Source organism: Pezoporus occidentalis, unplaced genomic scaffold (assembly GCF_034315485.1).
Source record: "Pezoporus occidentalis ecotype Australia unplaced genomic scaffold, CSIRO_AGI_Poc_V1 ctg9, whole genome shotgun sequence".
NCBI classification, from domain to species: Eukaryota; Metazoa; Chordata; class Aves; order Psittaciformes; family Psittacidae; genus Pezoporus; species Pezoporus occidentalis.
The window spans coordinates 6,366,581-6,383,481 of NW_026916262.1; the positions used below are offsets into that span (position 1 = coordinate 6,366,581).

The following is a 16,901-nucleotide window of genomic DNA, read 5'->3' on the forward strand; positions in this document are numbered from 1 at the left end:
CTTTGTACTGGTCTTGAAATTCAGAACTTGCTATCCTAGTTAATGTACTTTTTAAAGTTGTTCTTGTCTTTACATTTGTTCCTTTTCAGTGTTTTTGCTTTTTTTCATGCTCCTTCTGAATGCTGTATCTCCAACATTTGTGACTGTAGTAGAAACAAAGCAATAATTGCTGAGACCCTCCATGCTCCCAGATTAATAGTCAGAGGTTTAAATTATAGCACACAGTAAGAAAATACTGTTATTTAGGGGATGATCATGTGTTGTTATGGCTGTATTGTAACTGTATTCAGGAGCAGGATACTCCCATGGCTCTGAGATTATATTCCATCAACATAATAGATCAGGCAGGACTCTGAAGAAGGTCCTTGGGTTCTTCTGTAAATACACTGAAGATACAGTCAGCTTTGTCTGTATTTGGTCTACGTGTGGGAAACAAAAGGATAAACTGTCCCATCTCTGTTGTGGGTCCAATATGCAGGACACATCAAAGTACATTGATGAAGCAGTACCAGTAAAATTCCCACTGGATGTCTACAAGATGTTGCAACATGACCACCAGGAGAAGAACAGCCTAAAAGCAGACGCTTTACGTGGCTTATGTCCCTGGGAAAAGAGTGTGTCATTCAGAAATAAATTCTGAGAGAAGTTACTGCTGGTCTAACCAGCAGCACATGGGCAGAGACTCTCACACAGTTAGAAAGCTCAGGAATCTGCCAGCGATCCCTATGCTCTGTTGCTCAGTTGAAAACTGAGTTTGAGGTACCTCTAGTGTGTAAGGAAGCCACAGTGGGCAGCACTGAATACCTTTCATAAGGAACATCTTTGAGGATTGACTTAATCTATATGAAATTGATTTTAAAAAAAATAAAGTTGTTTCTTCAGCAAGAGCTTTTGAGATGGGTCAGACATGTTCACCCATCTTGGCCCATACACTTGAGCTAACCCCATTCCTTTAACAAAAAATAATACATAGACTATGAAGGGCATAGGACAGACAAGTTTCTGATTTGTCCTATGGGTAAACCCATGTCATTCCTTAGCTTATTTGTTTCCAGTTTGGCTCTGGTGACTACATCTAAGGGGTCCACAAAAGTTTAAGAACTTATTAAGTAGACTAACATTTGCTCTAGGAGAATCCAGATCTCCACTGGAAAGTGTTTGGAAGCCTGTAAGTTGCAAAAGTGTCAGTGTTTCTCATAGTGTGCTGTGATACAGTGATATCACACCAACACTGGACTCTGTTACTGTATTTTTGCTGTACCCTGAACTGGACTGTTCTTGGCATGAAGTGGTCTAATTTCCCAGCTCATCATCACTGCAGCTATCTATACTAAGGTTTTCCTTACAGGGCCCTTTTCTATGCACTGGCCAAGACAGTTTGCCCTAATTTGTGAAATTTATGATTTGGATTAAACTAAATGGGAGCTGTATACACAGCACTTACGAAGTTGTATTTATGTAACTAAGCATGCTCTCTTTTATGTTCATTTTTGTTTTACAGGTTGTTACTTTGTGGTATAGAGCTCCTGAAGTTTTGCTTCAGTCCAGCTATGCAACACCAGTCGATCTTTGGAGTGTTGGCTGCATATTTGCAGAAATGTTCCGTCGAAAGTAAGAAAACGGTTTTATTTTCTTCATGGTTTACATTTGAAATTTTAAAAAATGTGCAGTAATGTGTGGTACAGTACACTGGATCACGTTTATATTGGAAAGGCCTAATAGGATGTTCTATTTGCAGTGCAGCATTTAAATGCCCATTGCTAATTCATACTTGTTGCTATCTTGGAGTCTTTCTTTTCTGATACAAGTTTTGGTAAAGCCTATGTCAGCATTGATGTATTCCTGTTACATGTAAGTCCAAATGCAATTAAAAGTGTGCTAGAGAGGCTGTTGATCAAGTAAAGTAGGGTTCTGGAAAGGATTTACCCTGAGGAAAGCAGGGCATGGTGGTCAACAGTCTTCTTGCTCTGGAGTTTGTGCACTGGAGCATCAGGTGTTTGCTTATAGTCTCCTCTTTGCGTGTTTGAGATCTCAAAAGTCACTGTGAAGTGGATTTCTAGAAGTAGGAAACAAAGGTAGGATTTTTTAAAGAATAACTTATTTAGCCTGGGCGTAGGGTAACAGAAACGTTAAATGTATTAAAAAAAAAAAAAAAAAAATCCAGCAGATAAAAGACTTGTTGGGGGAGCTGATTCAGTTAAATTGGCTGTCAGAACTATCATGCTGCAGAATGTTACTGCTGGTGCAGAGTTGTGAATATGAGAGGAGCACTTGTGTACTAGTCTTTCCCCATGGGAGGACACTAATTTGGAGGCTGTACCATGTAGGGTTTGGAGAGGAACAAACCCTCAGGAACCTTAACAAGATGAATCTGTCTCAGTATTAACCCAGTCACATGCATTTCGGTTGAGCTTACTGCAAAAAATGTGTGTTGTCATCACCTGGGTGATCTCCATCTAGAAACTCTATTGCATTTTGTACACTCACTGTAAAATCAAAAAATACACATAAAGAAAATGTGAAAGAAAATGATACGTTGGGTAGCCTGAAAACCAAAATCAGTATAATTCACAAGAAAATTCACAAGGAGAAGCCATACTGCAAGGGCCTTGCGAAACTATTTAATTTATACAGTGTTAAGTTCAAAATAATAATTGAAGTCTTGAAAAGTAACTTTAGGGTTCTACTACTTATTAATGTTAGTATATGGAAAAATCATTTTTCTTGGGCTTCTTGCCTGGTCAAATGGCCTGGGTAGAATTATTACACTCCACCCTCTCTGCTTCTGACTCAGAAATGAGGTCAGAAAATGTGAGAAAAAAAGAATGTGGATTCTTTAAAACCTCCATTGCAAACTTTTAAAGATTTAGTCTTATCCCATATACTGCTAGATTCATAATAGCATTAAGCCATTGATATTTTTTCTGATTTGAATAGCAGAGTCAACAACTTAAGTTTAGCATTTTCAATAATGCAATGTAGTATGGGACAAACAACTGAACTCAGAACTTTATTACATGCTTTTTTCTCATGTAATTTGCAGTATTCTGACAGATATGAAATATTGCCATATACAAGTGCCACCAATTTCATTTAGTTTTTTCTTTTATGATGTATAAGCCTCAGTGATTCTCCAAGTCCAACATAGTAAATTAAATAGGGGACAGTTCAATTTTCTATTTGATTACAAATGCAAATATTACATTAATACTTTTTTTTATGGAAATGAGATCAGACTTATGGCAGAGTTTGATAAAGCCAGGTCGTGTATTATTCTTGCCAAATACAGGGTCAGTCTGACATTCTTAGTCCTAAATTTGGGAGTCTGTCAAAAACCGTAGAGGTCAGGAATCTGCCAAGCCTGTATGTACTGTTATTTCATTGGAAACAATATGACTTTCACATACAAGCATGATTTGGAAGGCTACTCTCAAGGCGCATTGCCATAAAGCCACAATGAACAGCACCAAGTGCTATCTCCATGGACAGTTGTATGGGGTTAATGTTGCAATACTCTCTATATGATATATGTTGTCTTTTGATTCTCCTGATGGATTGCAAAAGAAAACCCATGTTACTGTGACCTTGGTGGCAGTAAACTGTAAAATTTTGCAAACTCCATGGATTATTTCCAAAAGATTGAATAAATGCAAGAGCTATTTCTGCTGGAAAATGGTAGTGCCCTTGGGTAATCACTGATCTGTATTTCCACTGGTGTTGACAGGATAAGAGTATGAGAATGTGGCTAAAGCTTAGAAGTAGATGTTGGTTTGACATTAAGACAACCTTTTCTTTTTAGTGTGGTACTGGGTACTTGTTGCCTTCTTCCCTGCTCTTTTTTGCTTTCTCTTTGAAAGGTTTTAAAGCTCTGTCATTTTTAAGAAATGTACTGAGGCTCTTCTGAGCTTTTTTACAGTTTTTTACAGTTGATAGTTTGAGTTTGCTAGAATATAGTTTTGTAGGAAAGCACATCTAGGTTGCTATAGGTTTGGACAAGTGTAGGAGAGATGTCAGCTCTGTATGAATGTTCCAGTCCTATGTTACAAATTGCTGTGCACCTCATTTAATTTAAATCACCCTTAATCCAAAGCCATTTAAGACAAATGCAAACAAAGTGTTTGTGAAATAGATCTAAAATACACAAAAGTGTATAAAGGAATTCATAGGCACAAAAAATAAAGTAAATACATCTCTGTCTAGATACACCTAGAGTAAATTTTAACATTTCTTTCATCTTGGCTGACAGAGCTAAACAAATGACAGTTCTCAGCTGAGGACTCTGGTCCTCCTGCAATCTGAGGTATGTATAAAGTCATAGCTATATTTAAAATGCAGACACTTTAAATATGGTACAGATTTGTAGGCTTCTGCATGTGTGAAGGCACAAAGGTTGTATCTTGAAACCCCTCGCACAGATTCCTATGGACGGACTATCCTTACCTAACAAAAGCGTAAATGTATTTGTCACAGTGACTGTTTTCTTTGTGATTCAAAAGCTATGGTGTATTAAGAATAACAACCAGTAAGGAAAATTATGAGGTATGCTGTGTGGCTTGCTGCCGTATCACAAAATCTTTCAGAGGTGCAGCAGGCAGGACTGACAGGGCCCAGTGGCATGGGGGCAGCCTTTGGCACAAGAAGAAGATTAGCATTATGCTTTCTTTACATTTAGGTAAAATAAGGATTACTTATAAAAAGTTTTCACTCTGAGGCTGAGCATTTTCCTAGCCAGTAGAAAAGGGCTTTGTACCTCCTACGTAGTGAACAACTCATTAAAGAGAAAGGCAAACATGGGAGTAGCATCCACTTCTGTCTGGACACATAAAACTTCCAGCTGGCTCAAGGACTGCAGGCAGCTCCAAAGCAGGAAGCCATGACCAGTATTTTTGAGAAGAAGGGACTGTCTCTTCTTGCTTGGATTAGGTAAATCTTAATCAATTTGAATGAGTGGGAGAGGGAAAGAAAACTGGAATCTGAATCTAGGTGAAAGAAAGCAGAGCACCAGTTTTGCACTCAGGCAGTCATGTAGGCAGTCATGAGAAAAAATGTCAAAATCTTTTGATGCTTAGCTCTTAGTGCATCTATACATGCCCAGTCTTCAAAATCACAATCCTGTTAAGTTTTCAATCCTGCACACAAGGGTGTTAGTGTGTGTGTGTATGTAGGACTCATCAGTTGGATATCTATATAATAATACCAGCTAGGCAAGTTTAACTGTAATATTGCACAAACAACTGAGTTTGTCTTCCTTTGTAGTAAATATAGAGCTAAAAATCTTCAGAAGAGATCACCAGTTTTTGTAGCTGATGCTATATTCACAGCCCACTCAAGCTGAAGAAGTCATGCATTTGAGAGTGGCCAGTGTTGTGACTGCATGCACCATCTTCACGAACCTTACAGGTACCAATTCAAACCCAAAAATTGAAAGACTGTCCTCTCCCAAAAACCTTTTCTACCTCCCCAAACCAGAAGTAAAACAGTATTATCTCAGTGCCCCAAGCTTCATCCAGCTGAGCGAAATTAATTCCAGGCACATGGGCTTCTTACTGAGACCATCCATGCACCAGCTCCATGGTGTTTCAATCAGCCTACTGTTGGTAAGATCATCAGTCCCAGAATTTCATAAACCACATGATTGGCACAAATAGAATGAGGTTATTACTCATTTTTAAATGTTAAATCATTTTTTTAGCAGTTGTCTCATTTTTCAGCTTTCTCTGCCAGATCCTAGTATGTATGAGACAGTTATTGCCAACCAGCCATGCTTGAAAATTGTAGCACCAATTAAGAGATATGTGGCTCTACTAAAACACCTATGATGGGACAAGTTCCCTGGTGAGCACAAACAACAGGCATAAGGAAACCAGCTATAGGCATGTATTTATACCGTCTTTCAATGGTATAAATTTGTCCAATTAGAGTTACATCATTGTGTGTAGAAAAGCCAGGATTCCAAGACTTTGTTGCTCTAGGTAATGTACACAGATGTGATAAAATCAAAGCTTAGAGCCTCATCTGGTGATCAGGCTGTGATGTGAACTCTGGATTTGGGACCTTAATCGTAAAACTTTTAACAGGTTTAAAAAACCTAGCAATACACACATATACTTTCTTAGACACATATTCTTACAGTATAAAGTAATTGTAAAGAATCGTTCACACAAAAATAAGTGTAACTTTATTCCCCTCTCTAGATAAGCCAGAGGTTATTACTAGTGTTTAAAATGCAACCACCAGACACGTTGCATGCACTTTTTCTGTGTCGACTCCAGGTCGTAGGTGGTAGGATAGATCTGATCTGTGGACAGAGATGTGGCACCCACCTGCCCCTGGATTCTTCCTCTATGTGTGAGTGAGGGAAAAGCAGTCAGGTCTGCAGCTTAAGTTTCAGTTAATGCTTTGTGGGATAAATATGGTCAAGTGGTTGCAGAAGAAAATAGCCAAGTGTAACGGAGGAACACCTGTTTTTAAGCTGTCTCCAAAACCTGAAGCTGGATAGGAAACTTTGAACTTCTATCGCTGAGTGAAAAGAATAACTCTTTTTAGCTGGATCATGTGGTAAAGTCTTGGCTCCGCTGAAGTCACTGTTGAAATTAACCCTGACTCCAAAGGGAATTGTAACCTCTCTAGAAACAATTCAGTTCAACAGAGTGGTGCAAGGAGTGGAAGAGCTAATCTCTGTTAGTGTGCACAGTACAGCACTTAGTTGGAATGATCTCCATAAAACACGCTGTTGCAAACCGGCAAGGAGGAGAGAACATTGCTTAGTGTTGTCCCAGCTCCGATTCTTTGCACTTCTTTTAGTGATCCTGTTGTACAAGTGTTTGATTGTCATATCTGTGAAATAAACCTCAGCAGGTAACTCCCTAAGACCATAAGACTGTGATTCCACGTAAGGTTGAATGACTCTTCAGGTCTTTGTGAGACTGTGTAGCACAAGCAAAAGAGCGTTCAACCTATTTTTACAATAATTTAAGACATTCTGCTAGTATGATTGTTGTTACCCATCTGCTAAAATATCACACACACACACAAAAGGTAGCTTCAAAGGAAATTAGGCCATGGGTAAGTGAGCTACTGTATGCATGTCCTTATCCGGAGAAGGAGGTGTGTACTCCCATTTCTTAGCAGTAGGTAACAAAGGGATAGCTCGTAACAGAGTCTGCAGGTTCTCTGGTGCTTTGAATGGGACAGGCCGCTTTTGTGTTGGAAGAGATCTGCAGTCCAGTTCATCCGTGAATCTGTTCTAACTAGCATCAGTTTTATCATGTGGTCTGAATTAGCAGTTCCTATAGGTGCTAACCTCTTACAGATGTAGTCTGTTAAGGTTGCACTTTGGAAAAATCAGGTATACATCTGGAGACGTATGTTCAACAGCAGAATCACAGGTTCTCAGCTGCCTAAGCATGTTCTTCATCTGGAGAATGAATTAGAGGACAGTGGGCTTTGGGGAAGGTGATTCACAGAAATTCTGCAATTGCAGAGAACTGCTTGGAAATTTGAAGTACTGTGTCCTCTACTCCAGACATACCCTGAGTTAGTCATTCCTTGTGATGAGTTGCTTTACTGTTGAATGGTTTTGAGAAACAGGCAAAGAATCTGTAGCTTCACAAATGCATACCTGACAGAAGGATTTATATGTACTAAGTAATTCAAATTAAATGACAGCATGTAATCTCTTAAAATTGTTTTCCATTAATATTGTTCAGTTATTCAAAGCATTGGGGGAGCAGAAACATTTGTTTAAAGCCTGTAATTGATAGTAAAGTATCATATGATTCTGTGATATACTGGAACTTTAACAGCAAAATGCTATGCAACTTAATATGAAGCTTGTTTTTCTAAGTACAGTATGTAACTCTTGCCATAGATCAAGTTCATCAATTCAGGCTACAATATGACTGAAGGTACTTCAGTTTGGACAGGACCAGAAGAGAGAGACCACATCTCCATATAACACACCATAAACAAAACTGTCTCAAATCAGTGGATAAACTTAGCATGACTTACGTCAGGTGGGAAATAATGGAGAAGTCAGCAGGATTTCTGTAGGGAAGGATTATATTCCTTGTCTTTTAAAATTACCTTTATTAAGAATTGTTTTGCACATGGTTGTGAACTGCCACCCAACTGGGTTTTTAACTTCTTGGTGTGTGTATGGGTATTGCAGGTGACATCCTGGTCATATTGAGCAAAAGAGAAGGCAACTCTGACTGACAGTAGTTAAGACTTTGATTTTGCTTTACCTTTCTGCACATACAAGAATAGTGCCGTGAACAGAGTCTGAAAAGAGACTCTAAAGATAGTGAAGAGTCTAAAATATGAATACTGCCATGTAAGGAATTGTGAAGCATACCTCTATGACATGGCTTTGTCTCATTTTAGATGCATTTTAATTCTTTGTCAGTTATTTTCCTGTGCTTCAGCTTATCTCATCATTTAGTCCCCACTGGCTTAAGTGGGCACGGTAGTTATGCAGCATTAGATATTTTGCTTTGCCTACTAGATCCTGTATTTCTCCATATGGTAAGGTTTCCATCTTTTTTCAGCGCTAAGCTTAACCCTCTCTTTTTGTGCTCTGTTTTCTTATTTCCAACACATTTCAAAAATACCTTTCAAAAGCAGAGAGTGAAGGTAATATATTTCAAATCTTCTTCATGTTGGAAAGAAGAGAGAAACAGAGGGAGTAGAAAAGGAACATTTTGAAAGAAAAAAAGGATGTAGAACTGGATATTGGGAGGGAGAGTATAATAAAACCAAGACAGTAGAGACATCTAGGCAAAAAAACAACTATGTAAATACAGCCATGAATGTTGCTTATTAGTTGGGTTTTCTGTATAAACTGGCAAACATCTTAAATGTGGTTAAAGAGAGAACTGTTCTCTTTATCATGCAGAAATTTTAAACACAGACTTTGCAATCATATTGTCTGGTGTTTTCCAGTGACCCTTATGCCAACGTATCTAGTGGACCAAGAGCTTGAAAGTGTTATCATTCACTTATCTACTTGCTCGCAGTTAGATTTGGTAGCAGGAAAATTAAAACAACTTTCCCTCCCCCTTTCCCCCCTCCCCTTTCTGTTTTGTCTTTGTTTTAACAAGCAAAGGTGGATGTTGCAGCTTAGAACTGTATAACCTACATAGCTGGATTTGTAGTCTTTGAACCGAAGTACTGTCAGTTCTGGCCTGAGCTTGTTTTTGCCATTTTTGGAAATTATCTTGTTTTGTTACAAGAATGATTTAAGTTGCGAGTGCCATAAAAGTTCACCACAGTCCAGACCAACTGTACTGGGAGAAGGTTCGTTCCTTGGAAAGATCTTGTTAGCTTTCAAAATTCTGTGCTTTGCACTTTTCTGCCTTTATTCTTCTGCCATTCATGTGCATATGAGTGTGTGGGAGGCTGATGGTTTTTCCAAACAAGACCTAATAAAATAGGATTTTTAGTTCCTCCCCAGATAAGTGTCCAGCCTATTACAAAGATTTTCTTCAAGCATTTTTTTAAGGTGAGTGGACCCAGGCCACAATTTAGCTTAGTGACCTTAGTGATCTGATGGAACAACAGTGAAATTTTGCTTCAAACTTAACTAACAAAGGAAGGCAGGAGACTGCACTTGTTCATGCTATTTTACTTTTTGGATAGGCAGGATTATTTTCTGTTTAAGCTGACCTCCAAGGCAGAATTCCTGTTGGCTTTGGGCAGTGGAGAAGCACACCTTAATGGAGAGAAGGGGGAACAGTCAGAATAATACCACTAATTACGAAGCATGAAATAGATGTGAGTTTCCAAGACAGCATTACCCCATTAAAAGTAAAATACCTTGTTGGTTTTTAGCTCACATTTTTCCTCAAGCCTTTTCTAACTTGTATCTTTCTAAGTGTCTACAGTCTGGCTGATTGATAGCCGTTAGGCAAATCCAGTAACTGTATCAGTCTGTGGTTGGAGATGAGTGGTGAGTGCCACGCCATTCACTTGTGGTTTTCCTTCTAATTTCCAGCTGTGCCAGACTTTCAGTCAGAGGAATAGATCAGTTGGTAAAGGAAACCGTTGATAAACCATAGAAACCAAAAACTGTCACTACCCATGTCAAAAAAACAGAAGGGAACCTTAAGGCATGGGTAGGGAGACCTACAGAAACAGTGTTAGCTGACCAAGTTTAATTTGACTGTTAAATTCAGGTGTGGGGTCGTGTCAGGCAGGCACTGGGCAAGGGACCAGGACTGGGTGGCTCTGAGCTGGCAGCTCAAGCTCTGCATTGACTGAGAGAGTCCCCTCCTGGAAAGCTTCCCATGCAGGTGACACTGCCCTCGTCTCGAATCCTCCTGAACACGTCATCCTAGCAAAAACATACATTCCTTAGAGGTGTGGTATCCCAGATTGACAATCTGAGTTAGCTGGCCAGAGGTCAGAGGAAGAGACCTTGTGGCTAGGAGAAAGACCACAACATATCAGTCGTGATGTAGATATTTCTAAGTCCTTGGTATTACACTGCAGCATTTGTAATGGATATTTGGAAATGCCGCTAGTCAATCCATGTGAAGATGGCACCACCTTTGTGTCTTCGGGAGCATGTCAAAGACAAGTTCATTCCTGGGATAATCCAGAGCAGCCTAAGGGCTGCTTTGATAACTCCAGCTGCAGATGGCTTTTAGCAGTCACATCACCAGCCAGAGAACAGGAGAGAAGCAGAGCAGTGTTGCCCCTTCCTCTCCAACCTGGAGAGGGATAGGCAGCTGTGCACTGCCCAAAGACTTTCCTTTTGAAAGGGTCTCCTAGCTCTTTCACACAGCTTTCCTCTTCAGGAACTTGGCTGAGAGAGGCTTTGCTTTTTGCCTAGAGTTTGGCCAGGGGAAGCTCTGTGTACTTTTGTTTGACTTGTAATAGAACTAAACTTTGTTTTTATTTACTTTTCTCTTTCATAAGAAAATGGCTACAAAAAGGTATTTAAACTCCTGGGATCATTTCCTGAACACTGGTGCACTCCAGGGAAGGGGGAGAAAGACTAGATTTTAACTCTGGCTCAAGTTGCTGAGCTCCCAAGTGTGGGTTTTTCCTCAAGTTGAGTGTCTAGTCAGAAATTCTGATCTGGGCAGGTTTACTGATTTTTAGGTATTTGATTGTCCAGAAAAAAAAAACACACTGTAATAATTAACTACCATTGGTCAGTAATAAAAATGGTGTGTAATAGTCCAGAGAATCATAAAATCATAGAATGGTTTAAGTTGGAAAGGACATTAAGGTCTTCTATTTCCAATCCATCTGCCAGACAGGGATATCTTCCACTAGACCAGGTTGCTCAAGGCCCTGTCCAACCTGGCTTTGAACACTGCCAGGGATGGAGCATTCACCACTTCTTTGGGCAACCTGTGCCAGCACTTCACCACCCTCACAGTAGAGAACTTCTTCCTTATGTCTAACCTGAACTTCCTCTGTTTAAGTTTGAACCCGTTACCTCTTGTCCTGTCACTGCAGTCCCTGATGAAGAGTCCCTCTCCAGCATCCTTGTAGACCCCCTTCAGATACTGGAAGGCTCCTATGAGGTCTCCACAAATCTGTCTCGCATTTGTGTCTTTTCTTCTCAACAGCTTCATACTACTGCTCCGTATCTATATGCTCACCAAAGCTGTTAGATGTTCTTTACATTTAAAAACACTTATAAATCTGCATGAGAGAAGCGGAAAGTGCGTTTAAGGTACAGGCGACAGCAGGAGTTTAAAAACAACTAAAGACAGCAGAGAAAAACAGCTTTCTGAAACATTGTACTACTTTGTACCAAGGAAATAATTGGCTGTGAGAGAAAGCTCAAAATGTCAAAGAGAAAAGCAAGAGAAAATTTGATATTTAACTTTCTGGAAAACCATTTCTCCAAGGGAACCACAGTGCCCAGAGGCAGCTCCCCGCTGCTTTTGTGGAAAATCTTACCTACACCACAGGGTTCAGACCACTGCAGAGAACACTGCCAGCTGAGCTGGGAGTCTGTGCTTTGGCTGTAGTTGCAGATGTCAGAGACCTAGAGTCCTAGTCAAGGGAGACGGCCACAGCCTCTCCTGTGTTTATGTGCTGACTGCCACAGAGTAGTGTACATGGTACCCACATGTGGCTGGAGCCATCTTTGCCATCAGTCCTCACAGTCCTGGTGTTGGCTAAAAAATAGAAAAGAGGCATGGTAGGATACAGCTCACACTAGTTCCTGTCCCTTCTTCCTCTGAAGCCACAGTTTGCCTTGTGATATGAATACACACGTTGTTGCCTTGCTTCTGATTTTCGTTTGCGCAACGCCTGTGGCACTGCCATCGCATATGCTTCCATGTTCTGCTAGACCTGCTGACACACTGGCCCTGTCCACATGAGTCCTTGTGAGACACAGTCACCACAGTACACTGGCTCTGTGAGAGACAGAGCCAGGATCTGACAAGTGGAGAGCTCTTGATGTCAGCATGTGACAAGCCTGGCTGCCCTCTTATGCTGGCCACATGCTTCGTTTTGCAGTCTTTGAGGAAACGACAGTCTGGCTATGCACGGTCAAACCGTATGACTTCTTCCAGAAACTTGTGCGTAATGTGCTCTGTTTTCCTTTTATAGATGCACTGAATGCATGCTGTCCAGAAACAACTCTGAGGCAGACTTTGATGCGGGATTTCTTCTTTTACTTAAATATTCTGTATATTCATGGCTTCTCTCCTAACATATCCAGGTTTGTCAGTAATAAGTGCTTTTGGAATATAGACATTTGTCAAATAAGAATTTCATCCAAGGGATTACTTCATTTCCACTAATTTATTCTACTGAGCTGGAGTAAATTGGCACGAAGATTCAGTTACTATTGATTTGACTGAGTCTGGATCAGTTACCTAAAGATAAATGACTCAGTCAGCTGTATCATCCAGAATTTGACCAACTACAGTGAATTACCAGATCTTTTTTTATTAGATTATGTCCATGAAACAGGTTTTGTTATTATCTCAGTACAGCACACACACTGTTCTATACAATTGAATAATTTTCTAAGTGCTCTTTATATCCAAATAATTGGAGTGCAATCTTTCAGCATCTAAAGGAAGTATAAATAGCAAGAGATTTTTTCAGTAATGTTCCTATCTGTAGCTGTTAAGCCTGTTTGGCAGTGATGACTCATACTCTGATGCTGTAAGAATGAAGATACCCAGTTACAACTAGATCTCATCAGACCATTAGCAATGAAGAGTGTATATACAAAATCAGAAGTGCATCCTAGCTGGGTGTCCTACACACTCAGGCACAGAAGCAGGCTTGCTTGCCTCTCTCCTCCCTTGGGATCAGTTTTCCTTTTCAGAAAGCAGTTGTGAAAGGAGAGGTAGGTGTCACTCATCTGCAAGATCTTAACTAAGTTTGATGGTGAGGGCGCTTTGCTGGAAAGCAAGAGCAGAGTTTAAAGAGGGCCCAGAATTTTTTGTAAACTCCATTTTTGGCAAACACTACAGCCACTGTATGAAAAGCAAGGCATAAATTGCTTACCATGGAAAGAAGCTTTTACTCAGTTATTCATGTGCTCCAGAAAAGGAGTCTGTTGTGTTTGGTTATTTTAATTCTGAGCAAATCACTTTTTTTTTTTTTACAGAAAAGACAGCCAACTCTTGGGGAAATCCTTGTAGTTGACATAAAGGTGGTGAACAACCTGGTAACGTGAGGATAAAAAGTTCAAGATGTGGGGTGGCTCAAAGAGCTGCAGGTGCTCAGTGCTTCAGAGACTGAGGAAACATTTGATTTGCAAAGACAGAGTTGTATGCTGTTCTCATTAAAGTAATGTCAAAAGCCAATAGACTTGTCCCATGGGCAGCACAGAAGCAGGGCTATGGCTCAGTAATGGCAAAGCAGAGATAACAGCATGAAAGTTTTCCCAGCATTAATTTGGGAAGCTTTGAAGCACACAAATGTACAGCATGAAGTGTATTATGTTGCAGTTGCATAGGGGTGGGTGCCATCTGAGCAGAATCGTCACCTGAAAGTTCTTTATTTGTTTATTTTCTCTTTAGTATCAGAAATTAACTTACTCTTCCCTGTGGTCAGGATTCAAGTGGGAAAAAAAAGATTTCATGTGAAATCAGTAATAGCTGAACAGGATAAGTAACCAGAGAGCTCTCAATAGGTGAACTCAGAATACTATGCACTGTCATGGGACAGTGAATGTAAATCTTGCAGCTTCTCCAGCCTGAGTAACCGAGTGTATTTCATGAGACAAAGTGGGGCAAAGTTCTGTCTAGTTTAACTGGCCTTTGAAAACTCTTATTAGTTTTCCTTGCGTGTGTGCTCTACATACTTTCTACTTTAAGTGCTTAAGTTTTTCTGTAGGTGTTTATTAATTCACTCTAAACCAGCACAGCTGCTAAAAATGAAAGTATTTTCTTCACACCATTCTTCTAATCCACTTTCATGTCTTTTGACACTCAGACTCAGCAGCTGGAGAAAAAGGTTGAAGTTGAAATTTCACGTCTGCTCACATAACAGTTTACTGTTTGGTACTGAAATGTTTTCCCTGCCTTTCTTGTTTGAAGGGTTGTAATCCGCTTTCAGAGATTTTTTTCTGACCAGGAGTGTTTTATTACAGCTGAAAGTGATGAGACCTATTAGTTGCTGGGGGGAAAGGGGGCAGCAGTTCTTCTGATGTTTTGGCTTTGAGAATTTAAAGAGGCTTAGTGCAACAGGTGCTATTAACACCTAATACAGGGGCAACAGAAGTGATCATAGATCAAAACATGTACTCAGTACTACACAGAAGCAACTCAAGCCAGTTGGAGAGAAAAGCTAATTCGTTATTCTTGGATTTTATTCTCTGTTGAGAATTTTAGGTTCCAGATTGTGTAGAATATTTTGAATTCTATGTTTCCTTCAAATATGAAAATTTGATGTCTGTTGGAGCTCTCGTCTGAAGTCTCAGAGACTGCCCATACACAGCCACTGTTACCTCATTGTTCTCTCTCATGAGAGAGAAGGGAATACAGAAAACTAAGTAAGTGATCACGGGAAGCGCATGACCACACTGTATTTGTCATATCAGTAGTTCTTTCAGGATGTTATAAAAACGCAAAAGCCTGCAGTTCACTTACATAATTAAATTCAAACTGCTGACCAGTAGAAGTAATTTAACTGTGTGTGGTGTGGGGTGGGTGTTTGACACACAAGGAGTTAAACCATATTGCTGGTAGAACTGTCAGTACAAACAAGATTTATTCTTTTTCTACTCTGAGCAGAGACCATACACTTTTTTCCTTTCCCTTCTTCCAAGGTCAGTTGTGTAAGTAGTTCCAGCACTTGCTTCAAACGTTAGGACAATTTTCAAGATGCCACTGTTAATATCATTCTCCCTGAGCTGAGATTATGACTTTTAAAGCCCTGGTGAAATAAACCTACAAATCTTCTGGAAAGGCAAATGTCCGCAGATAAGAGAACAGTGACGTGCGTCCTGAAGGACTAAGTGAAGGACATTCGACCATCAAGGCTTTTCCATTTAAAAATTTAATAATGAATGCTGAAGCAGTTTTGCCTGGGAACACTTGAGATCTGCCTATGTTAGAGCATATATGGTCAAAGATAATATCCACACTTACATTAATTTTCAGGGGGTTTAATATATATATGTGTGTGTGTGTGTGTGTGTGTGTATCCTTCTGTTGAAGCACCTTTTTATTCCTGTAAGAGGTTGTGAAGCTACATCTCACTTGGCTTGGCCCTGGGGTCCTTGATGTCTGTGATGAAGCTCCCTTTCATGTCAGTGATGGGGCAATGAGACCCATCATTCTGCTCCAAGGACACCAGGGACCTTAAAACACTATGCTTTACATGAAGGGTGTCAAGAAAATTTTGAGAACCCAGAAAAAAGGTCTTCCATTGCTCAGTTCCTAAGGGATCTTTGAAGATGGTTGTATTTTCTCTCATTTATGCTTCCTCTTACTTTATTTATTTATTGCTTTATTTATTTTTTGTTGTATTTTTAATCAAGAAGTGAATTACACAGTAGCCGGCCCCGCACTGGTCATAAAGCTGTACACTATGCCTCTGGTTTCCCTTTTTCTAACATTTCCCTTTCAGTTATGCATGCAAAGGAAACATGCATATCCATCTGCAAGTTTCTTGTGATTAGTCCACTTTACAACTCTGGCTCTTCCAAGGCTGACAACCTGTATGTTAAAAACCAGGCGAAAGTCCGGCAATCTCCAGGTAATACAGTCATTTGCAGTGAAGTGGTGCAAACTTTCCATGATGAAAACCCACACGAGGAAACATTCATCTAATGATCAATACTAGCTTCAAAGTGGACTGGCAAAATGGTGCCAAATCTTTTTTAGTGTCTTCTCTTTCAATATTAATACTCCCTTCTATTTTACCTTTTACCTCCCCTGGCACGCCAGTAGCTTGCAGCTTCCAGCCTTGTTTCTAGCAGCTTTGTACATGAACAATGTCCTGAAAGCTCGCTGTGCCAGCTGGTATTTCCCTTGTTGGTTTGTATCTACACACTGCTCAGAAATCCCATATGTTTCTTAGGAACTAGACTGCATGTGCATTTGAGAGTCATAATATTATCTTTAGATTTAGAATTCATTTACATCATTTTAAATGGCAATGGGGGAACGCTGGAAGTTTGCAGTAGCTTTTCAGAAACTACCCGTTTATTTGCTTCTGTCTGCTGGATGACATGAGAAACTCCAGAAAAAATAATTACTGCAATTCTTTTGATGCATTAGATCTGATTCTAATAATAATTTAATACTGGCATAGCCCAAATAATCTTAGAGATGTTATTCATAATCATGGTACTGTCCTACTTGAAGAATGATAGATTTAAGTAAAAAAACCACTATTAAAGCTAAAATGAAAAAATCAAGGTGGCTGATCTGTTTTCTGTCAGATTTTAGCTGAAGAGCATTTCC

At 39.8% G+C, this 16,901-nt stretch overlaps 1 protein-coding gene across 1 annotated transcript in view; it reads left to right on the forward strand.

Annotated features, from left to right (window-relative positions):
• CDK6 (cyclin dependent kinase 6) overlaps positions 1-16,901 on the forward strand; it is a 125,460-nt gene that overhangs the window by 91,017 nt on the left and 17,542 nt on the right. The window contains exon 4 of the mRNA XM_062604991.1: positions 1,502-1,611. Coding sequence (XP_062460975.1) covers positions 1,502-1,611 — 110 coding nt within the window. The remainder of the gene's footprint in view (positions 1-1,501; positions 1,612-16,901) is intronic.